The 21,574-nt window shown below is 45.7% G+C and overlaps 1 protein-coding gene across 1 annotated transcript in view; it reads right to left on the bottom strand.

The window, feature by feature from the left end:
* Window positions 1-11,946: 11,946 nt before the first annotated feature.
* The window catches only part of GCK (glucokinase), a 29,107-nt gene continuing 19,479 nt past the window's right edge, over window positions 11,947-21,574 (bottom strand). Inside the window, exons 3-10 of the mRNA XM_083184718.1 lie at window positions 19,814-19,968; window positions 19,537-19,656; window positions 18,150-18,245; window positions 16,616-16,715; window positions 15,376-15,559; window positions 14,972-15,127; window positions 12,330-12,563; window positions 11,947-12,215 (exon numbers count right to left, since the gene is read on the bottom strand). Of these exons, the coding sequence (XP_083040844.1) occupies window positions 12,071-12,215; window positions 12,330-12,563; window positions 14,972-15,127; window positions 15,376-15,559; window positions 16,616-16,715; window positions 18,150-18,245; window positions 19,537-19,656; window positions 19,814-19,968 (1,190 nt within the window). The 3' untranslated portion in view covers window positions 11,947-12,070. The remainder of the gene's footprint in view (window positions 12,216-12,329; window positions 12,564-14,971; window positions 15,128-15,375; window positions 15,560-16,615; window positions 16,716-18,149; window positions 18,246-19,536; window positions 19,657-19,813; window positions 19,969-21,574) is intronic.

Here is a 21,574-nt window from a genome sequence, read left to right as displayed (position 1 = left end):
TGGTGAGTATATCTGGGGCAGGACAAATCTTCCCTGGTAGGTGTGTCCTGCCCCAGTAAAACCCACCACTCAAGGGTTTAATTGTCCTCTTAAGGGAGTCTGTTTATTGTGTTGTATTCAGTTCTATCAAGAGGGGGGTAGCGGGTACTTTTTACCCGGGCCTGGGTCTGTTGGAGGGTCCTGGGTCCCGCACTCCCCTTCCCTGCTGCAGAGATAGGGCAGTGGGACTATAGAGCTGAGGCTGCCACAGCAGCACAGCCTCTCTCCCCCGCTCAGCACATGCTGCTCAGTGCCGTGTGCTGAGCGGAGTAGAGATGCAGCCCACACCCCCTGCAATTTATACCCCTTTTACACCGAAAATCCCGGATCTGACCCGGCATTTGGTACAAGGATCCAAGCCGGGTTGGATCCGGGATTTGGATGGATGCCGCACACAGGCATCCATTCACCTCCACTGCTGTCTGCAGAGTATAGCAGACCGCAGCGGAGGCTGTGTGTGCCCCACTGTCCAACCTGCGGACTCTGCAGGTTGGACGCCCCCCATTCATGTAAACGAGAGCCGGGTCAGATTAAAAATCGCTCCCCTACGAGTACACGCAGGGGAGCCAGTAAACTAAAATAGGGTCCAAAATGTCAGGCAACTAATGTACAAAGACTTAAGAGGAGATTTATCCAAGCTTGGAGAGATAAAGTAGTAAGAGGTAAAATACCAACCAATCAGGTCCTGTCCTTTTACAGGCTGTTTCTAGTGTTGGCTATCTCTCTTCAGTTTAATTCCGTCCAAGCTTTGAGAAGTGAATGACAAATACTGTATGTGCAGGTAGCAGCTCACAGATCTATAGGTATGGAGGAAATAAACTCTATATGGACAAACTGATTGATATTCTTTCTCCGGTACTAGCATGTTTTTATCAGGTGCTGGGACTGAAGTGTGCATTATACAGTCAATCAATACATGTTTCTCTGCTCTGATAAATGACCATTTCTAATCACCAGATTGTAAATGATCATATCGCTGTACAATGCGATTGTAATGTGTGACAGGTTATGTTTTTTTATTGATGTGAAATGATTGTTCTTTTTTTAAACTGGGAAGGAAGGTCACAAGTAACTAACTGTCTTTCAAGGTTCATTAAAAGGCAGAATTGAAGTATGTTTTAATTATATTGTTTTTTGTTTAAGAAAAATGAATTGTACATTTTACAAACTATGTTACATATAGAGTTAACAGAATTATCTAAAAATATACAGTTTAATGTAAAGTCATGAATTACCAACGATTTTTTAATTTACAGTATTGATCACACATACACTGCAGTGTGATTGCATTGGCTTATTACAATACTAAGGGAGCAGTGGCGGTAACTGCAGGACTATTGGTATATGTGTACAGAATGTGTACAAAGATAGTGGATATCTACTGGAGCCAGACTATATTTCTGATCATATATTGCATATATTCAGCTCATACAGTCAACTTACCATTCCTTTTGTCGTCTTCCGTCTCCTGCCCCTCTCCTCCCAGACCCCCACTGTTTTATACTGCTCTTTATCTCAACTACAGTGAAAATAGCACTATGTCCGATGCACAGAACCAAAGATGGCCCTGCCCGAGCTGGCAGCAGATAACGGCTTAAGTGTTCAAATTCCAATCCACCCTCTTAATGGAGACCCTACACAGAAACTCTCTGAACACTCTATGGCCCTTATTCAGATCTGATTGCAGTACAAATTTGTTCTCAAAATGGGAAAAACCATGTGCACTGCAGGTGGGGCAGATGTAACATGTGCAGAAAGAGTTACATTTGAGTGGGGTGTGTTTAAACTGAAGTCTAAATTGCAGTGTAAAAATAAAGCAGCCAGTATTTACCCTGCACAGAAACAAAATAACTCACACAAATCTTATGGTGTGTACACTCTTGTACAATTTAGACTATCTGCATACAATATATACAATTTAGACTATCTGCATACAATTTAGACTATATAGTGAAGATCTGCAATATATAGTCTATGCAGCCAAGACTTTCTGGCTGCGATATGGGAGCGCAAATCGGGATCGCAAGGGTTAAAACCCATACAATCTGCATGAGATCCAGATGAGATTTTGACTATAATCCCCCCTGTCAGCCGCTAAGCAGCGGGGAATAAACGCTGTGCGCATGCGTACAGCGTCTATTCCCGCAGCCAGGGGGCTGGGGGCATGGCTAGAGGCTCACAGAGCCTCTGGGTCATGCCCCCATAGCGGCAAAATGGGGGCGTGGCCTCGCGGGGAGCCGCAAGTATAGGCCACGCCCCTAAATTAGGCCCGCCCCTGTACCATATCCTGTGTTGTACTCAGAGCCGGATTAAGGGGGGTTCCAGGGGGTATGTAACCCCAGGCCCCCATCTCTTAGGGGCCCCCGCCCATGCAGACCGAGACAGGTGGATGTCTCCGTCTCTGCAGGGTCCGTCCAGGGCCTCCGTCCACGGGACAGGGAGAGCATGGTTCCTGTTGCTGAAAATCAGCTCCAGGTCCAGCAGAGCTCTCTCTTGCAGCAGAGGGAGCTAAAGAGCAGATGGAGCCCCAGCAGGAGCAGACTCCGGATCTCCTCCTATCCACTTCTCTCATGGTTAGTGCTGTATTGCGTGTGTGTATGTATGCTCTCTGTGTGTTTTTGTATGTATACTATGTGTATATGTTTGCTTTTGGTGTGTGTGTTTCTATGTATGTATGCTGTATGTGTATTGTATGGTGTATGAATTGTTTAGTATGCAGTATATGCTATTACCCCCCCCCCCCCCAGTGTATGCTATCACCTGCCCCCACTCCGTGTATGCTATTACCTGCCCCACCCCAGTGTATGCTATTACCTGCCTACCCCAGTCTGTGATATTACCTGACCTCCCCAGTGTATGCTATTACCTGCCCAGTATATGCTATTACCTTCCCGCCAGTGTATGCTATTACTTGCCCCTACCCTTGTGATTGTGTAAATATATATGCATTCATTAAATATGCATGACGGCTCCAACAATACATACGTTTACACAAGCGCTCCTGGATCCAGGCCTCAGTCATCTAGCAAGATGACCTCTGAGAAAGGTGACTGAAACCTGGCACGGCCTGCCGGCAGGCGTGGGTACCTACCCCGCTGGGTCCCTTCACCTCCTATTTAATACTTCGGTCAGCATCGCAGCCTATCCCAGAGCTGCAGGGGTAGCCTGGGTGAGTCTGCGATGGTGCCACTTCTATGTTGCAGAAGTTAGGTGTCTGTCCTGCCTTAGATCTGCCTGATCAGTTTCCAGCATACCCTGGACCAGGTTATCCTGCGTCTGTGTCTCCCAGCCTGTCCGAGCCTGATTACTACTTCCATTAGTACTCCGTCTGGTCCAGCTCCCATTCTGGGAAGTCAGCTCAGCCAGACTTCTTGGTTCCAGTGACTGTATTCCCTGTCTACGCCAAGTCGGCCCTTTTTTTAGTTACCATTTATACCTGAGTTTTGTTTTCCCTGAAGCCAAGTCGGCCCTTTGTGTTATCCGTTATACAAGCCGGAGTATCAAAGCCAAGTTGGCCCTTTTAGTTACCATTATTACTTGAGTTCTGTTTCCCTGTTGCCAAGTCAGCCCTTTGAGTTACCCCTTATACTTCCCGTACTGTCTATGCCAAGCCGGCCATTTCAGTTATCAATACCATCAGCTAAGCTTGAAGTTCCTGTGTCTCGACCTACTTCTAGTCCTCTGCTACACCAGTCTCCCGCCATTAGTGTGCACTCCTAGTGAGGGGCTGCGACCTGCTGTCCAGACTCAGAAAAATCCAAACCTCCTTGCGGGGTCCCTGGTGAAGACCGCTGGGCAGTTAGACTCTGAGCCCTCGCCAATCAGTTTTGCCAAGACTCGTGGCCAGAGAGTTTATAGGTGTAGGTCCTACCCGCCAAGTTTCCAGCACCACAAGTGCAGCCCGTCCCGTGACTGCAGCCTGAGACGGATCCATAGCATCCACCCAGTGTGACAGTCTGCACCACCCACATGAATTCAGCCCCAGGCTCAGATTTTGGAGCGGAGTTGCTTCAGAGGATTGCCTCCCGTCTAGAGGGGTTAGAGGTCTCCCAGAGGCAATTAGCTCTACAAGATATCTCTCATCGGCAGGATTTGCTCCATGCATCTTTAACCAAGAGTCCGTCTTCTCCGCAACCAAGTCTAGTTGCTCCCTCCGGGCAGTTTCATCTTCCCACACAGAGTAAATTTGTTGGCTCTCTGAAATTATGAAGAGGGTTCCTCAGTCAGTGCGATGTCCATTGCGTGCTACAACCAAGTAACTTCCCTATGGACAAGACTCTGGTGGAATACATTGTCTCCCTGCTCACGGGCTCAGCTTTGGATTCGTTTTCTCCATTGTGGGAGAGAGATGATCCACATCTGTCCAACTACCGAGGTTTCATTGCCCATTTTATTAGTATCTTCGATGAGCCTGGTCGTTTGTCTTCATCGGCTATCCGACAGGGGAACTGTCCTGTCACTCAATATGTAATTCAATTTCAGACACTGGCCATCATAGGTGAAATGGAATGACATTTGGCTTTCTGGGGTGGTCTCTCTGAGCGAATTAAGGATGATCTCGCTACTCGGGATTTTCCTAAGAATCTGGAGGAGCTAATCTCACTTTGTAACAAGATTGACCTCCGGCACCATAATAGACAGGCAGAAGAGATCAGAGGAGATCATACCTGCAGTTTTCCATTTACCCGCACTTCTGCACCTCCCTCGGTATCCCCTGAAGAGCCTATGCAGATTAACTGAGCTCATCTCTCGGTCTATGAACAACAGCGTGGACGCCGAGAAAATCTCTGTCTGTATTGTGGGGAGGTGGGTCATTTAATTGCAAAATGCCCTCGTCGTCCGGGAAACCCCCGGTCCTAATGGGCTCAGGAGAGGCCCGATTAGATCTAGTTGATACCTCTCCACCCCTTTCCGAATCCATGTTCCAGGTTCGGTTCTGTATTTCAGATAGATCAGTCTTTGTTCCGGCTTTACTCGACTCCGGAGCAGCTGAGAACTTCATGTCGGCTGAGTTTGTCTAACAAAACAGTATTACCATCAGAGATCTTGAACATGCCATCCGGCTGTCAGCAGTGGATGGCAGTTATATTCCTAACAGATTGATTACCCGCTCCACCGAACCATTGAACATGGATATAGGAGTATTACATTATGAGAAGTTGGAATTCTTAGTTATTTCTCAAGTATCCTTTCCAGTTGTGTTAGGATTTCTGTGGCTACAGAAGCATAGTCCTCAGATCGATTAGTCTTCCATGCAAATTCAGGCCTGGGGTCCGTCTTGTTTTCAATCTTGTTTGTCTAAAGTCTTTCCTCTCCGTCTTTCTGAGGCTGAAGGTCCACCAGGTATTTCAAAGCCATATCGACAATTATTTGATGTATTCAGTAAGAAAGCTGCAGATTTATTACCACCACAGTAAGATTGTCCCAACGACCTGATCCCTGGGAAGTCACCCCCTCTTGGACATATATACCATTGTCCCTTCCGGAGACCAATGCAATGTCAGAATACATCATCAAAAATCTCAGGAAAGGTTTCATTCAACCTTCTTCCGCGCCTGCAGGGGTGGGCTTCTTCCTCATTAAGAAGAACGGCTCGCTCCATCCCTGTATCGACTATCAAGGTCTTAATGAAATTACAATCAAGAATCGATATCCTCTGCCTCTTATTTCGGAACTCTTCTTGTTCTAATCCGAGAGGGAGACTAATAGAAGATGGCATTTAATACCAGGGACAGGAAGTATGAATACCGAGTAATGCCGTTTGGGTTGAGCAATGCTCCCGCCGACTTCCAGAATTTTGTGAATGAGATCTTCCGGGACCTTCTCTATTCCTCCGTGGTCACCTATCTAGACGACATCTTAATTTTTTCTCGAGACTTAAACTCTCATCGGACTCAAGTCAAAGTAGTTCTGCATTGACTTCGGGAGAACAAGCTTTATTGTACACTCAAGAAATGTATTTTTGAGAAGCCCTTTGTATGTTCACAATGGCTGTTTAAGCAATCTGATATTGTCTTTTAACTGAGTGTCTGCAAATCGTTGATAATGTTTGTGCGGACTATGTATAAATTATGAGCTATATGAGTTTATGGGGAGTATTCAATCCCGGGTCACGACTGTCAATCTGTCCCAACGGCCATGAACCTGGCACATTTTTGTTTTGCTCGACAGCATATCGCCAACAGGATTCAATGTCCCGCTTGGCGATCTAAGAAAAGGGGGCGTGTCCTTAGGGACTTCCTAACGACCGTGGTGTTTATTTAGTCCTTAGGGATTTCTCTTTGTCTTAAGTACCCTGAAGCCTTAATCCGGCTCTGGTTGTACTAATGCCATTTGCCACATATTGGGCCTGATTCTGGTTCACTTTCAAAAGCAAATTCTCTCTTTAATGGACAAAACTATATGCACTGCAGGGGGGCAGATGTAACAGGTGCAGAGAGAGTTAGATTTGGATGGGGTGTGTACTTTGAATTGATATCTATATTGCAGTGCAAAAATAAAGAAGCCAGTATTTACCTTGCACAGAAACCAAATAACACTCAAATGTAACTCTCTCTGAACATGTTACATCTGCCCCACCTGCAGTGCACATGGTTTTGTCCATTAGAGAGAGAATTTGCTTTTGTAAGTGAACCAGAATGGGGCCCATTGCTCTGAAATCACCTTTGTGTACGTCATTGAGTTCATCTCCGTCATCTGCAGTCCTTCAAGCTACAAGTGCCTTTTAATAAAGATAATGCATTCCCATGTAATGTAACACAGAGGTCACACATAAAACACTCTGGAACCCAGACTGATTAATAACGACATTATTTTAATACATATACAACAGCTCAGCAGCATATTAACGGTACAACACAAAAACAGATATCATTATATAGGCTTTCCGCTGAAAGTAGCCAATAGATTAAAACATGGAATTGAATAAAAGTTTAAACATAGACTACTTCATTATTTTGTCATTAGAAACACAAGACTACATATATATATATATATTTATATGTATACTAGTAAGCCAGCTCGAAGCAAATGCTTCGAAAGCTAGTCTGCTACCTTGTGATTGCCTCTGTGTTTGTGCATGTGAAAGAGATGTAGTTTCACTCGCTGCCAACAGATGGCAGTGTCACAATATGATATATATCCTGTATAACATTAGATCAACTAGAACTGACAAATAATGTATGTACAGATGTAAAATGATGTCACAGAAAACATAGGAATATTATACACCTTGTTGGTGGGATCTACAGCCATAAAATATGTCTTTTAGTTTTATGATACTCTCCTGTTTAATTACCTAGTTGCTCTGTCAGAGCCACCAGAACCATTCACACACACCTGTATTGCTGGTCACATACAGTACCTGCTGTTATCACCGGCAAGTAAAGAGCCATTCACAAGGACTGATATAATCCCCATTTCTGCAAGATCCGACTAGATCGCGTAGAAGTGACGCATGGATCGCTCCGTGTGTACACCCTATAGCGATGCGCAGTCCCGCGCGTCACCAACGCCTGCAGAGATTACATTGCCATGTTTTGCCTATAAGCACAGATGGCTCAGTACACGTCGCCGGTGCGACACGTGTATACAGCAATGTGTGCTGGGCGATCTGTGCTTAGGCAGCTCGCTCAGCATGGGGCCAATATCTCTGTATATAAATGTAAATAGGACTAGCATTGCCAGCATCACACCAGCTAGCAAACATACTCTAGAACAGGCATGTCCAACGTTGGCCCTCCAGATGTTGTGAAGCTACACATCCCAGCATGCTTTGCCACAGTTTTGGGAATGCTGGGATGTGTAGTTTCAAAACATCTGGAGGGTCAATGTTGGATGTCTGCTCTATACTATAGATGAGAGCTTTGAATGAAGAGAGACTCTAGATTGGCTTTTATTGCTTGTGGACAAATTGTACATGACCACTTCAGGGGGATCCAATGTACACCATTACTTCTCAGTCAGGAGAAAGTACTTTTTGAACACTTGTTTTAAAGACTTATTTCATGGCTGTAGATCACCAGTATTCACAGTTGATGAATAACCATGAACATTCCCAGAGGAAGGTTGTGTTATGTTACACATACACGTCACAGCGCTGTGTGTGTGTGGTAAACCTGTACAGTATGTCACACATCGCTGTGTGTGGTAAGCATATATGTCACAGAGCTGTGTGTTATAGACATACATGTCACCGCATTGTGCATAGTACACATATATGCCACAGCGCTGTGTTATATATATACATGTCACAGTGCTGTGTGTAATAAATATGCATGTCACAGAGATGTGTGTAATACACATACATGTCATAGTGATGTGTGTAATACACATACATGTCACAGTGATGTGTGTAATACACATACATGTCACAGTGGCGTGTAATACACATACATGTCACAGTTCTGTGTGTATTACACATACTTGTCACAGTGCTGTGTGTAATACACATACTTGTTACAGTGCTGTGTGTAATATACATACATGTCACAATGTAGTGTGTAATACACAAGCATACCACAGAGCTGTGTGTAATACACATACATGTCACGTCGCTGTGTGTAATATGCATACGTCATAGTGCTGTATGTAATACACATACATGTCACAGTGCTGTGTGTAATATACATACATGTCACAATGTAGTGTGTAATACACAAGCATACCACAGAGCTGTGTGTAATACACATACATGTCACGTCGCTGTGTGTAATATGCATACGTCATAGTGCTGTATGTAATACACATACATGTCACAGCACTGTGTGTGTAATATGCATACATGTCATAGTGTTGTATGTAATACACATACTTGTCACAGCTCTGTAAATCATATATGCATCATTGTATGTGTGTACTGATATTGTACACTTAGCAGCATAATGTAGAAGAGGTATAGTCTGCAGTCTGTACCCAGTGGCTGCATCTGGCTGATCCCGCAAAGTACTGTTACTACGGTTTGCAAGAACATCATCATATTTGTGCAGAAGGGAAATGCCTGGTGAGAAAGCCAGAATATATTGGTTTCCTTAAAATAATACGATAGCTATCCACAAAGCTTGTGTTCCGCCTGCCAGCAATTCTAGAGCATATAACCGGAATTCATTTATTAATAAATTAATTTATTAATACAGAACATTCTTTTATATGTTTTACCTGACCCGGCTCCCGCACCTGGCTGGGGCACTGGGGCACGGGCACTGTGGAACGCAACACTTCCTGGTTTGTGAAGCGCAGGCTGTTGGTTGCTTGGCAACCAGACGCTTGCGCCGCGCACAGGAAGTATATGTACGGTCAATGCCATGCAAGACAAACTAGGCTTAAGGTGCCCATACACGTTACAATTATTGTATACAATATCGCATCTCATCCGATCTGGGTTTTGCGATGACATCAAATGAGATGAGATCTAGTACAAAAAGTACGTGCTGCACATACTTTTTGTACTAGATCTCATCTCATCTGATGTCATCGCAAAACCGAGATCGGATGAGATGCGATATTGTATACAATATTGTATACAATAATTGTAACGTGTATGGGCACCTTTAGACTGAAGGGATATTCAACATCCGTGTCCTGACCTATAGTTGGCCGTCACTCTGTCTGCTGTGAAGAGGGCTTTAAATATAGTTGCTATAATATATCACTTATCATTACAAAATTAAAAAAAGTAGGGTCAAAATAAGCCCTGTAACCAACCACAGGGCCACGCCCAAGGCACAGAGCCACGCCCTCACTCCAGTCATTTTTCTATCTTATCAAACTTTTGCTACTGCATGGTGATTTTTTTTTTATCTAATACATTTCTGAAGCACTTTGCTACAATTAATGCTTCCTGCTTTACTACATGTTTATATTCACAGGAGGCATTCCCTACAAATGGGCAGAAACTAGTACAAATTGGGAAAGGGGCGTGGTCATGCTTTCCTATACTTTCATGGAGAGTTGTATATCCAGAAAACCAGTGCAAAGCCATTTTTGGCCAGTACAGGCCACAACAAAATGGTACTGTCCCAGACAAAAAGGTACAGTTGGAGTTCTGCATCATAGATATAATTTATGTACTAAAGCAACTTAGTCACGCCTTGTTGTGTAATGCCCTTTTGACATCATACAAATAACGATACCTGGGGCGAGGTGCAGTGTGAAAGCACCAAAGTGAATAACCCAAGTCTAGCAACCCAGCATTTCAACCCAGGTCACAGTGTATATAATGGGTTCATTATGAAAAGATCTGACCCAGGTTGGACCTGAGTTTGCGATGTGAAAGTGGTATAAGTGTAACATCCCATTAATCCATGGCTGTACAATGTCCTGTCCAGTCACCAGGCTGGATGCTCTGTGACTGTGTTTGTCAGCCTGCCCCAATCAGATTCTGTCTATCATTTAGAAATTATAGAATCTGGTTCGTTGCTATGGGAACATCCCCACTATTTTACTTTTAGAAGCTTTAGTAACACGTGAGTGTCTGTAATCAGGTTGTTCCGCTCAGCCTATATCTCCATTAATGATACATCACACAGCAGACACGCTGTTAGTTGCCTGAGAAATGTTTTTAGGAGAAGAACCGTTGCTTTTCTGTGGTTTTACTGGACTGGCATTGGAGCGTTCCCTGGGGACTGAGATCAGGTGAGCAATGACTAGCTCCTTTTGCCATACACTCGCACTGAAATGGCAACTAAACTAAGGGGAGAGTTATTGCGGCAGAACTACGACCTCCGCTAAAGGAAATTCAGTGACAAACTATATGCATTGCACAAATCTGTCTGATGACAACCATAGGCGTGCGCAGCCCATTTTATTAGTGGGTGCACAATTGGACACATCACTGCCTACTGGGCATCAATGACGTTGCGGGGTCCCGGCCGGCGAATGTCCCTGCGCTTGGAGATGATGTCACCCTCCTCCACCAGGTGGGACGCTATGGGACAATTTCCTGGGGGGGATGCCAGTGTAAAGGTGACAAATACCAAAAACCCAGGTGCAACCCGCCATTTTGGTGGTATCAGTGACTGCTGCAGCAGCTCATGGCCACAGCACCACAGTAAAGAGCCATTTATTTTACTTTAATATTTTATCATACCTCCCATGACTTGGCTTGGCGTAGTAGCTGGCTGCCTGTGAGGTGGAGTTCCTGACGTGGTGGCCGGCGTGCTGGCTCTGAAATTCAGGTGGGAATCGCGGGAGTGGTGCGGGCAGAAGGGCCAGAGTGCAAGCAGGAGGGCGTGCGCGAGGTCAGGGATGTGCACTGTGATCGCGTCACCGTGCACAGTGACGTTTATAGGGGCGGGGGCTGACCTCAGTGGAGCCAGCAGCACCGCTGGTCCACCGCAGCGATGCCACGGCGATGATCTGTATTGTTGCCGTGTGGGCTGGAGGTCAGCGGCGGCAGGCAGTTAATGCAGTCCTGTCCGCCGCTGGCCGGTAACCGGGTGCGGCGCTGCTGGGGGCCGGGAATCAACATTTTAGCGTGCAATCGTGTGGGGTGCCTGCGGTGATTAGGAGGTGCCTGTGCACCCCTGGCACCCCCCGTGCGCACGCCTATGTGACAACGCTCTTTAGATGTATATACTGTAGGTCAGCAGTTCTCAAACTGTGGGTCCTGACCCCAAAGTGGGTCCCGACCTTCTCAGCATGGGGTCGCGACCCCATGTTGCTGACAATCAGACTGATGACTTTTCTAATCTCAGTCTGTGATTCAAGGAGTCTGAAAAATCTGTTGAGTTGTCTGTTATTTTAGACTCCTCCCATCATTTGTGCCTCCACAATGCTGCCATGTATGTGCTGTCTGCTGACTACACATGTGATGTGATGACCTTCTGCAGTAACTGATGGGGTCCCAGAGCAAAATACTTTAAGGACTCCTGCTGTAGGTGCTGACTCTCCGGAGAGATGTTCTGTGCCTTCTACATAACATGATCATTTAATAGCTTTACTCCAGGTTTATGGGACAGTGTTGGGTTGTGTGACCTCTGCAGGTCATTGTCCTTGTCTGCTCAGAAGGTGATGAAAGAGAGTGAGTCTATTTCTAATGACCAATAAGCGAAGCCATCTTGTATGCTACTGCTGATATCAGAGCAGCGCCTCGCCCGCTGCCTTCCTCTGATTGGATAAAGATGATGTCACACTTTGGCGTCAGTTTGCGTACTGCAGAATGTAACTTGTCCTTGAAGCTAAAAGGAGAAAGACGGGTCATTAAACAAACAGATTTGCCAGGGCGTAAAAAAAAAAAAAGACGCGATACATGTACAAGGTGTTAGTGATAAACTAGAACAACAGTAGCTAACCTAGGGTGCAGTTTGTAAACAGATCCATCCACTCCTACTGTGATCTCCAGAAAGTCCTCTCCTCTGTGTTTACGCATGCGGTTGAGTACCGCGGCAAGGCCGGCAGCACACATGACCGCTGCACGCGTTGACACGCTCTCACAAGCCATGCGCACAGCCTGGCAATCCTCTGGTGTGTAGCGCACTCCTAGCGTTCGCAGGATGTTGCAGGTTTGCTTGAAGTCTGAAGAGTCTCTGTAAGAAGCAGGAGAAGAAGTGTAAAAACTAAGAGTTATATTAACACAATGCAGGGAAGAGCATAAATAATCTATGTATGGGGAGACTCGGGAAGAGATATTATTGAAGAGAGAGGGGTCATTGGATATCTCATGAGGTTGTAGTGTGATGACTAGAGACAGGATTATATGCATTTGCATATTAGCATTTGCATATTTTGCCCATTCTCACTGGTTATTGCATATTTTACCTAAAATCTAGCGATGGTGCATATTTTAGGCCCCGCCCTCTTCCCACCCGCGAGTTACAGCACTGCTTTGCCCTGCTGCTGCTGGCCAGGTAGTGGTAGAGTGTGCAGGTTGAGGCAATATGTGCGCAGTGTGGGGAACCTTGGATGTATGCTATGTCTGACACTGCTCTAGGCTACCAATCCATGATTATAAAAGTCAGTTGGGGCGTATGCCATTACGAAGCTCCTGAACCTTTGCCTGCCCCTGGCCTGGGACTTTACTCCAAGAGACAGACTCATGCAGCAGAGGAGGCGGGGGCGGAAGGGTTGTGACGTCACGCGGTGCGGAGGAAATGCTGTGTCACAGTGAGTATGCGGCGCAGGGAGGAAACCTTCCACTGCGCCGCCCTCACACGCTATGCTGACATTTGATCCATCGGCGCTGGAGATGAGGGTCCGTGTAGTTGATGCAAGAAGAGCTTTGGACGCTGCGCTCTGCTGTAGCAGCCAGGAAGAAAAAAAATCCTGTGTGTAGCACTAGACATCTGCAGATGCTGTGGGCCTATTTTTGAGGTTTATTTGCAACTAATTGTATACTTAATTTTAAATAAATAAGTTAAAAATGACTTTTTTTATTATTTAATGTAGCATATTTTAACACTTTTCATGCATATTTTAAGTATTTTTCATGCATATTTGCATGCATATTTCAAGCTTTTAATGTTGCATATAATCCTGTCTCTAGTGATGACTTTCTAATGCAAACACATTTGTCTGTCAACTTGGTCAAATTGGTAGGAAACTGCCTTGTACTGTAGGTTGTCCTCATGATGCACCAATAGTGAATAAGAATTAGTAGAATCCATTTTGTATTTAATCTTTCCCTGTTGAAAATGTGGATACCCCATAACGGTCACTGTTCTGTGTAAGGCTAACTGTACCAATGATGCCTCATGACATTTGCCAGTGTCTGCAGCCAACTAGGCATCTGTTCCTTTCATGAGGTGAGGAGATACCCACAGGTGATTACCTCTAGTAGATGACCATTATTTCTAAAATTCTTAAACATATTCTAACTTAAGGGGGAGATTCTCTAAACTAAAAATGTGGAAAACCCCCGATATCTGTGTTTTTACCGCATTTTGGGATGCTCTAAACATCCCCCGCCGGGTTACTGCGATGGGGGGCAAAAGCTGGCGATGCCCCCCCTGGAAGCCTATGGGCTTCTACCACGACCCGCACCGCCCCCCCCCCCCCCCACCTGTGTCCGGGCAGCACAGAGTTGTGCTGCCCGGACCTGTGACATCATCCTTCCTGCACTGTAATCCTCTTCTGGGTGCAGGGAGGAGGAGGAGAGCCAACCCCCCCGCAGCAGCACCAGCGCCGGGTAAGGGAGGGAGGGGTATTCCGCCGGGACCCGCTGACTCACCGCAAAGGACAGCTCTTAACGCAAGAGCTGTCCTTGCCATAACTATCGCATATGTTAGAGCATATGCGATAATTATGTTGGCGATGGGCGGTAGAGGGGGGCTGCTGATGTTAGAACATCCCAACCTAAATCTTGTTGGTCATGTCTATCCAGCCTCTCACTAAGTGTGGTATTGGGTTCCGACAATCGGGATCCCGACAGTCATTAGCCCGACGTTGGGATCCCGACTGCCCGGACTCAGACAGCATGGTGAGCGCAACAAAGCCCCTTGCGGGCTCGGTGGCTCGTAGTGCTCGCCACCTATTCTATTCTGCCTCTATGGGGGTCGTGGACCCCCACGAGGGAAAATAGCGGCTGCCCGTCGGGCACCTGCCTGTCTGCGTTTTGACAGTCGGGATCCGGACTTTAGGGACCGCATCTGGCACCAAGTAACCTAATGACTTCCCAACTTTATATCTCTATAGGGAGGGAACCACTAACAGGGGTGGAGAAGAAGATGCCTTGGTTTAATCAGGACAGGCACCGGAATCAATAAAAATACATTTAAGTTTATAATCATTTCATTGTGGGGTGGTGGTTGTGGCGGAGCCTGGGGTCCTATTGGGCCAGGAATTGGTAAATTCAAAGCACAGATCATTTGGTGATCATTGGGGTGTAAACTCATCTGGCTTATTTGTCATTCTTGGCATGATGAAGCACCTGGGTACAGTGTTGGGACAGTGTGAAGCTGTGTCAGTGTAAACAGCGGGAACATGTTGGTCTCTTTACCCTTCAATCTGTGACACAAACTGAGTTTCAAAACTTCCTTTTGTTTTCAGTTTCTCAGACGCTTCGCCTCCAAATAGCAGATTCTCATTCACCATCTTCATCAGGACCAGCCTGACCAGCTCTCCCATGTACTTTCCACCAATCATCTTCTCATAGCTGTGCCAGGGAAGATATGAATGTGAGATTGGTCAGCGGGTAAAACTTTACCACATAAGTGCAAAATACGGCAAACATGGCAACATCGTGATGCAATGTCGTTTCCCTGTACTAATCAAACTTGCTAAAGTCATTATAACCTTACTATAATATTTGAAATCCCACAAGGAAACATTTAGTGTTGCCACACTAATTGGAGAGACGGGGACTACAATGACACAGATAGATTCCATGTTTTGTGTACTTACAGTTGCTGACCAGGATTTAGGGATCCTTCATCCACAACTCGGTCATACTCCAGTCGGAAGTCTTCCAGTTCACCCGTGTCCCCAAATGCACCCCACTCTGTGTTAACGCACATGCGACCCTCCTCTCCCTCTACCAGCTCCACATTACACATCTCTTCCATGTAACATGCATTGCAGCCAGTGCCTGGATGTACAAGTAGAAAAGAAATGAGATGCAATATTATTGGTTGTCCATGTAAAGTGTGCTGCGGGCTGTTACTACCATGAGGTGCAGCGGCGGCTCTTGCCTCTGTGGCGGAGGGGGGCTACCACGACGTGTGTTTGTGGTCCCTGTTGCTGGCGCAAATCTAGGTCCCAGCCGCCGGTCCCTGGCACAGGGCCAGCGCATGCGCAGTAGCTTCTTACATACTGCACATGTGCTAACCCCAGCCTCTATGGGCTGCTTTTGTAGCAGCCCCCGGAGGCATATTCAGGGTCCCGGGTCTGGCGCATGCGCAGTATCGTACGTGCTACTGCACATGCACAGAACCCGTTTTTGGGACTGCCCCGCAGCTGCGCATAGAGAGGCATCCCAGAGGGAGGGAACACGTGGGACTGCCTTGTGTGACTGGCAGGTCAGACTTCCAATAGGAAGTCACTGCCAGTCACAGCCTGCATCTGGCTTCACTTATGCTGGCCACACATCAGACCAACTTTCCTCCAACCATCCAACTAGTTGGTTGGTTGGACTGAAAATCTGGTATTGTATGGGAGCAACTGCCAATAAGCAATTTGCTCACAAACTCAGTAGAATGGACAAAAACATTCAGTCACATTGTTTAAATAAAATACTGTAGGTCCAACTACAGTACATTGTCTGAGTGACAGTTGTTGTCCATTTTCAGATTTGGGAAACAAATTACTTAATCACAAATTACATTTGCTCCTATCCAGTACCAGGTTTTTATTCCATCCAACCAACTAGTTGGATGGTTGGAGAAAAGTTGGTCTAATGTGTGGCCAGCATTAGGCAGAGAACTTTCCCATGAACTTTCTGAAGAGGGGAGTGGAGACTTTGGTTTTGGGACCAATTGAGCACCCTGTCATATCTAATGGGTGTAGCATACAAGTATTTAAAATCTCTGTTGTATACATAAAATAAATGTTTTGTTTGCTGTGGGTGTAATTATCCTTTACAAATTGCATACATATTTCTGGTCATTTGTAATATACATAACTATTATATAGGTGTAATACTTGCCTACTATCATGCCAACTTCACAGCGATGATCTTCATAGTAACAAGAGATCATTGTAGCAACAGTATCATTCACCATGGCAACAACATCCATCTCAAAATCCTGGAGAGGACCAACATGAGATGGCGTCAGAGAGGGACAGTGTCATATTGGCCAGTATATACAGTATAGCTCAATTCATTTTAAATAGCTCAGCAAGTTTACCTGGTATAATTGAGGGGCAGATTTATTAAGCTCAGTGAAGTGATAAACTGTCTGGTTTTTATCACCGGCCAATCACTTCACCGAGCTTAATAATTCTACCCCTGAGTCACAGAAATAATTCTGTCTGCACAGTTACACAATAAGGCCACTGTAATCACTGTGTATGTCTGTATCACAGCAAGCAGCACTGCTGGAATCTGGGTACACATTCAATTATTTATTTGCAAACAATATGCATGATAACGTTATTCAGGGTTGCCGACTTTTAAAAGCTCCTCTCCGGGAGAAGCCCCGTCCCCATGAAGGAAAGTTACTTAGTTTGCCTATCTCCGTGGAGGGGGCGGGGCTAAATTACGTGATTATGATGCTTTAGCCCTGCCCCCTCCCCGTAGATCTGCAGAAAAAAGGTAATTTAAACGCCGGGGGGGTGGCCATCTTTCCAGGCGGCCGGGAGGGTGACCCGATTTTCGTGACCCTCCCGGCCATTCCGGGAGGGTAGGCAACCCTTACGTTATTGTTAAGGATATTTTTGTGCATATTGCTTAGTGTGTACACACTATATAGTTCACTATGTGCTCCTGCTGGTCGTTATCGACCCTCTTTGACAACAACAGAATTCTCCTGCATATGGCCAACGAACGATATTGTTAGCAATATCGTTTAATGTATATGCACTATATCATTTCTCAGGGAGAATCGCCAGTTCAAGGGACAATGTTGACCACATTATTTGTAGTCATCTAAAGTGTACCCAGCTTTACACTGGATGCTGTTTTATTATGTAGAGCAACAGTAGCCATGGGCCATACACACCTCACAGGCAGCACTGCACTGCTATCCCCAGGTCACTAGTGCCGGACTATCGGTGGTACAGTGACAGCGGCCACCTGGCATCTAATCCCCCCCACCACCACCACCACACAAGCCTCTCTACCATGCAGCTTACCTCTACCACTCCCGCGCCCTCCCCATCCACAGCTTAACTTAGCTCCACAGGTACACAGCATATTCTACGCTGCAGCTTGATGTGTCTGGGCCCCCACAGATTCCAGCCTTACGCAGTCGAACCCCCCCCCCTCCCGTGCACAGTTTGTCTCTGCACCCTCCCTATACTAACTCAGTGCAGTGCAATGTAGCAAAATCCAAGGGTGCTCAATGACCATTTGAAGCATTCTACAAGTGTATGCTGGTTATATCTCATTAATGGATCCATATCAGCAAGTGTGCTCCTATACTGGGGACCCCATATCTATACTGCGAGACTCCCATGAAAGGGTTCTGCCTATTTATCTCACTGAACCATCATCTGTACTTGTGAACATGGTGTCTCACCCCTCTCCGCTTGATGGCATCTCTCAGCAATCCAACCACGTTGTTCCCCTCTGCTCCTGATGCTTTGAAGCCTTTGGTCCAGTTCAGAAGGATCCCCTATGTAGGAAAGAAGATTAGTCACATGTTCAGTGTAACCCTTTGGAGTGGATGGACTACGATTATGTTATTCGGGAAAACAGTGAAATACTGCCACTATCCTAGAGTTCCAGATGATATTCTGCTGGTACGATAGCGGTTCCCTGCATTCACTGGTCGGAAAAGCATAATACATAACAGATCATAACACCATAGCAAAGTCTTGCCTCCATGGTGCAAATACAGCGTTGGACCCACTATACAGTTTCATTTGCACATATGCCTTGAGATTTCCCCCAGGGCTCATAGAAGGGCAGATGGCCACATTAGTAGGTGAGGATGGCAGAGTAAAAGTGTTCCAGTCTGCACGCTCCTCAATACACCACTGCCCAAATGGGGACACCTCAGCATGGGGCTGGGCATCGGAGTATTGAGGAGAGTGCAGAAATGACCAAGATAAACTGTGACACGGCACATGTTCAGGGCAATCCTTGCCATGTGTAATAATTCCCTTTCCACAAAAGAAACTGAATTCTGTACCAGTAGATAGACTCATCCATTAGTTGTAATGAAACCAAGTTTCCCATACACAATGCAGTGTGATAAAATAAATCCATGTTACAAAAGAGCAGTACCAAACACCCCCTCCCCCTCCCCCCATAATAATCCATTCACAGCCTTGGGTACGGGGGAGAAATCATTCGATGGTCGGCAAACATCGACTGATTTCTCCAGTGCTCGCAGATCTGAGACACCTCTATGGTGTCTCAGATCTGCGAGCGCCCTGTGCATGAAGCGGGCAGTCAGCTGACAGCCGCTGATGTCAGCTGCTCACTCCCCGCACTTGCATCACGGGCCCATTTGATTGGGGATGCCCATAAAATACTGGGCATTCCCATGGGCTGTACCCCCCCCCGCCGCCCCATGCCCACCGCATGTAGTTAGCCATGCCCGCTCGCACCCAGCGTCTGCACATATGCAGAAATGTGCATGCACAGATGCAAAAAAAACGGCCTCATTGCTCTCATTATCATATAAGACCTAAAGCGACTGAATATTGTAGGAGAAGACAAGAAAAGTTTGGTTCTATAGGGGAAGGTGGTTGGTCTTAGAGGTTGGTCTTTGAGGTCTTCCCGCAGGGAAGCAACATATACCTTGCTGGGTGCTTGTTGGGACATTGGCGCACAATGCAGTGTAGTGTTTGTAGTGCACCCTGGAAATGCGTTCCACAGTGTTTTGTGCGCTAGTGAATTTCCCTGAGAGTGTATAACATAGACCTGGTGGGGGTGGCAGTAGCCCTCTCAGTAGTCACCTTGTCAATATCTTCATGTCTGACTGGAAAGGAGAAGGTGAACCCCAGGGGCAGCTTCTTGTGTTTCATATTTTGCTGGCCCAGATAATCAGATATACATTCAGCAATGTAATCAAACAGCTGCAGAGAGAAAGCAGGGTCAGGTTAACAACTATTTGTTGTTATAAAACAGATTATTTTGCGTTATCACTGCTGTTACATTTTTATCTCATTGACTTTTATGGGCAGTAGTATTTATGCAATGTCATGTATCTGTAATGTTACCCTGTTTTCTCACCATTTCCGCAGTCCCGGTCATGGCGTCCTCAGGTATGCAATACATTTTGTGCTTCGTATCCACTTTCCACAGCCCATCCAGATCCTCCCCAACTTTTACCAGCATTACACGGAAGTTTGTACCACCAAGATCCAGGGCCAGGAAATCACCCACCTCTATAGGAGTCAGACAGGGAAAGAAGCATAATAAATGTTTAAAATATATATATATATAATTAATGGGATGCAAAGAACTGTAACCCATAGCACCAAGGCCCTTATTCTGGTTGGTGCGGATATTCCCGCATTCTTACGGTGCGGTCCGCACGCCACGGTGTTTTGCCGCGTGCGGCCATCGTCCGTAGAAACGCCCACGTGTCCTCCGCATTCGGACGGACTCACTCTTTAAGAACAGGGCGTGTTTACGGACGACATACAAACCATGCGTGTGCGGGAGAAACACTCCGATTCTGCACGGTATTACAGAGTATTACAGAGTATGCTCGGAAATACCGCATCCGAACGGGAGCCAAGCGGTGCTACCGCCCGTAAGCGGAGTATTTACGCCAAACAACCCACTATTATGTCAATTCTGCAATACATCACATGACCCACTTATTCAATTACCTATCCTCATAAAAAACAGCTTATTTGGAATTGGAATCAATTAGATGCCAATATATCCTTACAAGCATGCCTAACACATCCATTGCACACATTAACCCTTACAGCAATGTAAGTGCAATGGTTTGTATTACACCCTGTGTAAAAGATTATAAACAATCTACACATATACTGTTTCAAGTGCAAATAAAACCAACAACTGTGAACTTGCATAAAGAATTTATTTTAAATCAACATTAACATAAAAAATAAAATATAAAATATAATAAATCAAAGCAGCAGATCGCGGATGTCCTGCAGGTCTGCTAGAAGGAGCCTTAAATGTTGCTCCGCTCGCAGGACGGCCCCACGCACCCCCTCATCTGCCGGTGTGGTGTCATCTGTGGGCATGTCAAAGGGGCAAAAATTAGTCATGTTATTCATGCATACATTTCACATACTGCGACATAAATTGCACAAATGCTAGGTGACATGTGTGTATATATATATATATCTATCTATGTAGAGAGATAGAGACACACATAGATAAATAGATATGACACATACATATATACATACATGCTAACTTATTTACTACATACTGTCTTTTTTGGCCTCTACCCTTTACTCTGCAGAAGACATAACAGTCATATTGTTTCTTCTCAGTCACAACCCACCCATGACTAACCAATGACAAGCATGTCATGGCCTCCGTCAATAAGAACTTGTCACAATCTGCTCAGTCTAAGTTCAGTGATGGTTCGTGGCATGGGAGTTATGCAAATGTCAGGAATGCACAGTACACATCCTCAAATTCATAATTCTGTCTAAACCAACCTACAATTCTGTGAGGGCAAAAAAACAATCTGAACTACAGGGGGTGTTTAGGTAGAGGAGGCTCCTGGGACACTGGCAACTTCTGACTCCATTCCAAGGTAGGCCGGCCCATACTCCATTTATAGCATACATCCTATAGTTTAGAAATAACATTCACCAACAATATAGATTCCACTATTTGATGGGTCATAATCAACACTTGCAGCAGGTGAATTTCATCCACAAATGATCCACTCATCCCTTTACTCCAGGATCCTGTTTAACTACTACGGTTATGTGGCAGTCAAAATGGAGCTCCAACCCATCCCACAAACCTGTGTAATTCAGAGGTGTCCTGGATGAA

The sequence above is a fragment of the Crinia signifera genome, chromosome 4 (genome assembly GCF_055691185.1).
Source record: "Crinia signifera chromosome 4, ASM5569118v1, whole genome shotgun sequence".
In the NCBI taxonomy this organism is placed as follows: domain Eukaryota; kingdom Metazoa; phylum Chordata; class Amphibia; order Anura; family Myobatrachidae; genus Crinia; species Crinia signifera.
This window is presented reverse-complemented; position numbering and strand designations above follow the sequence as displayed.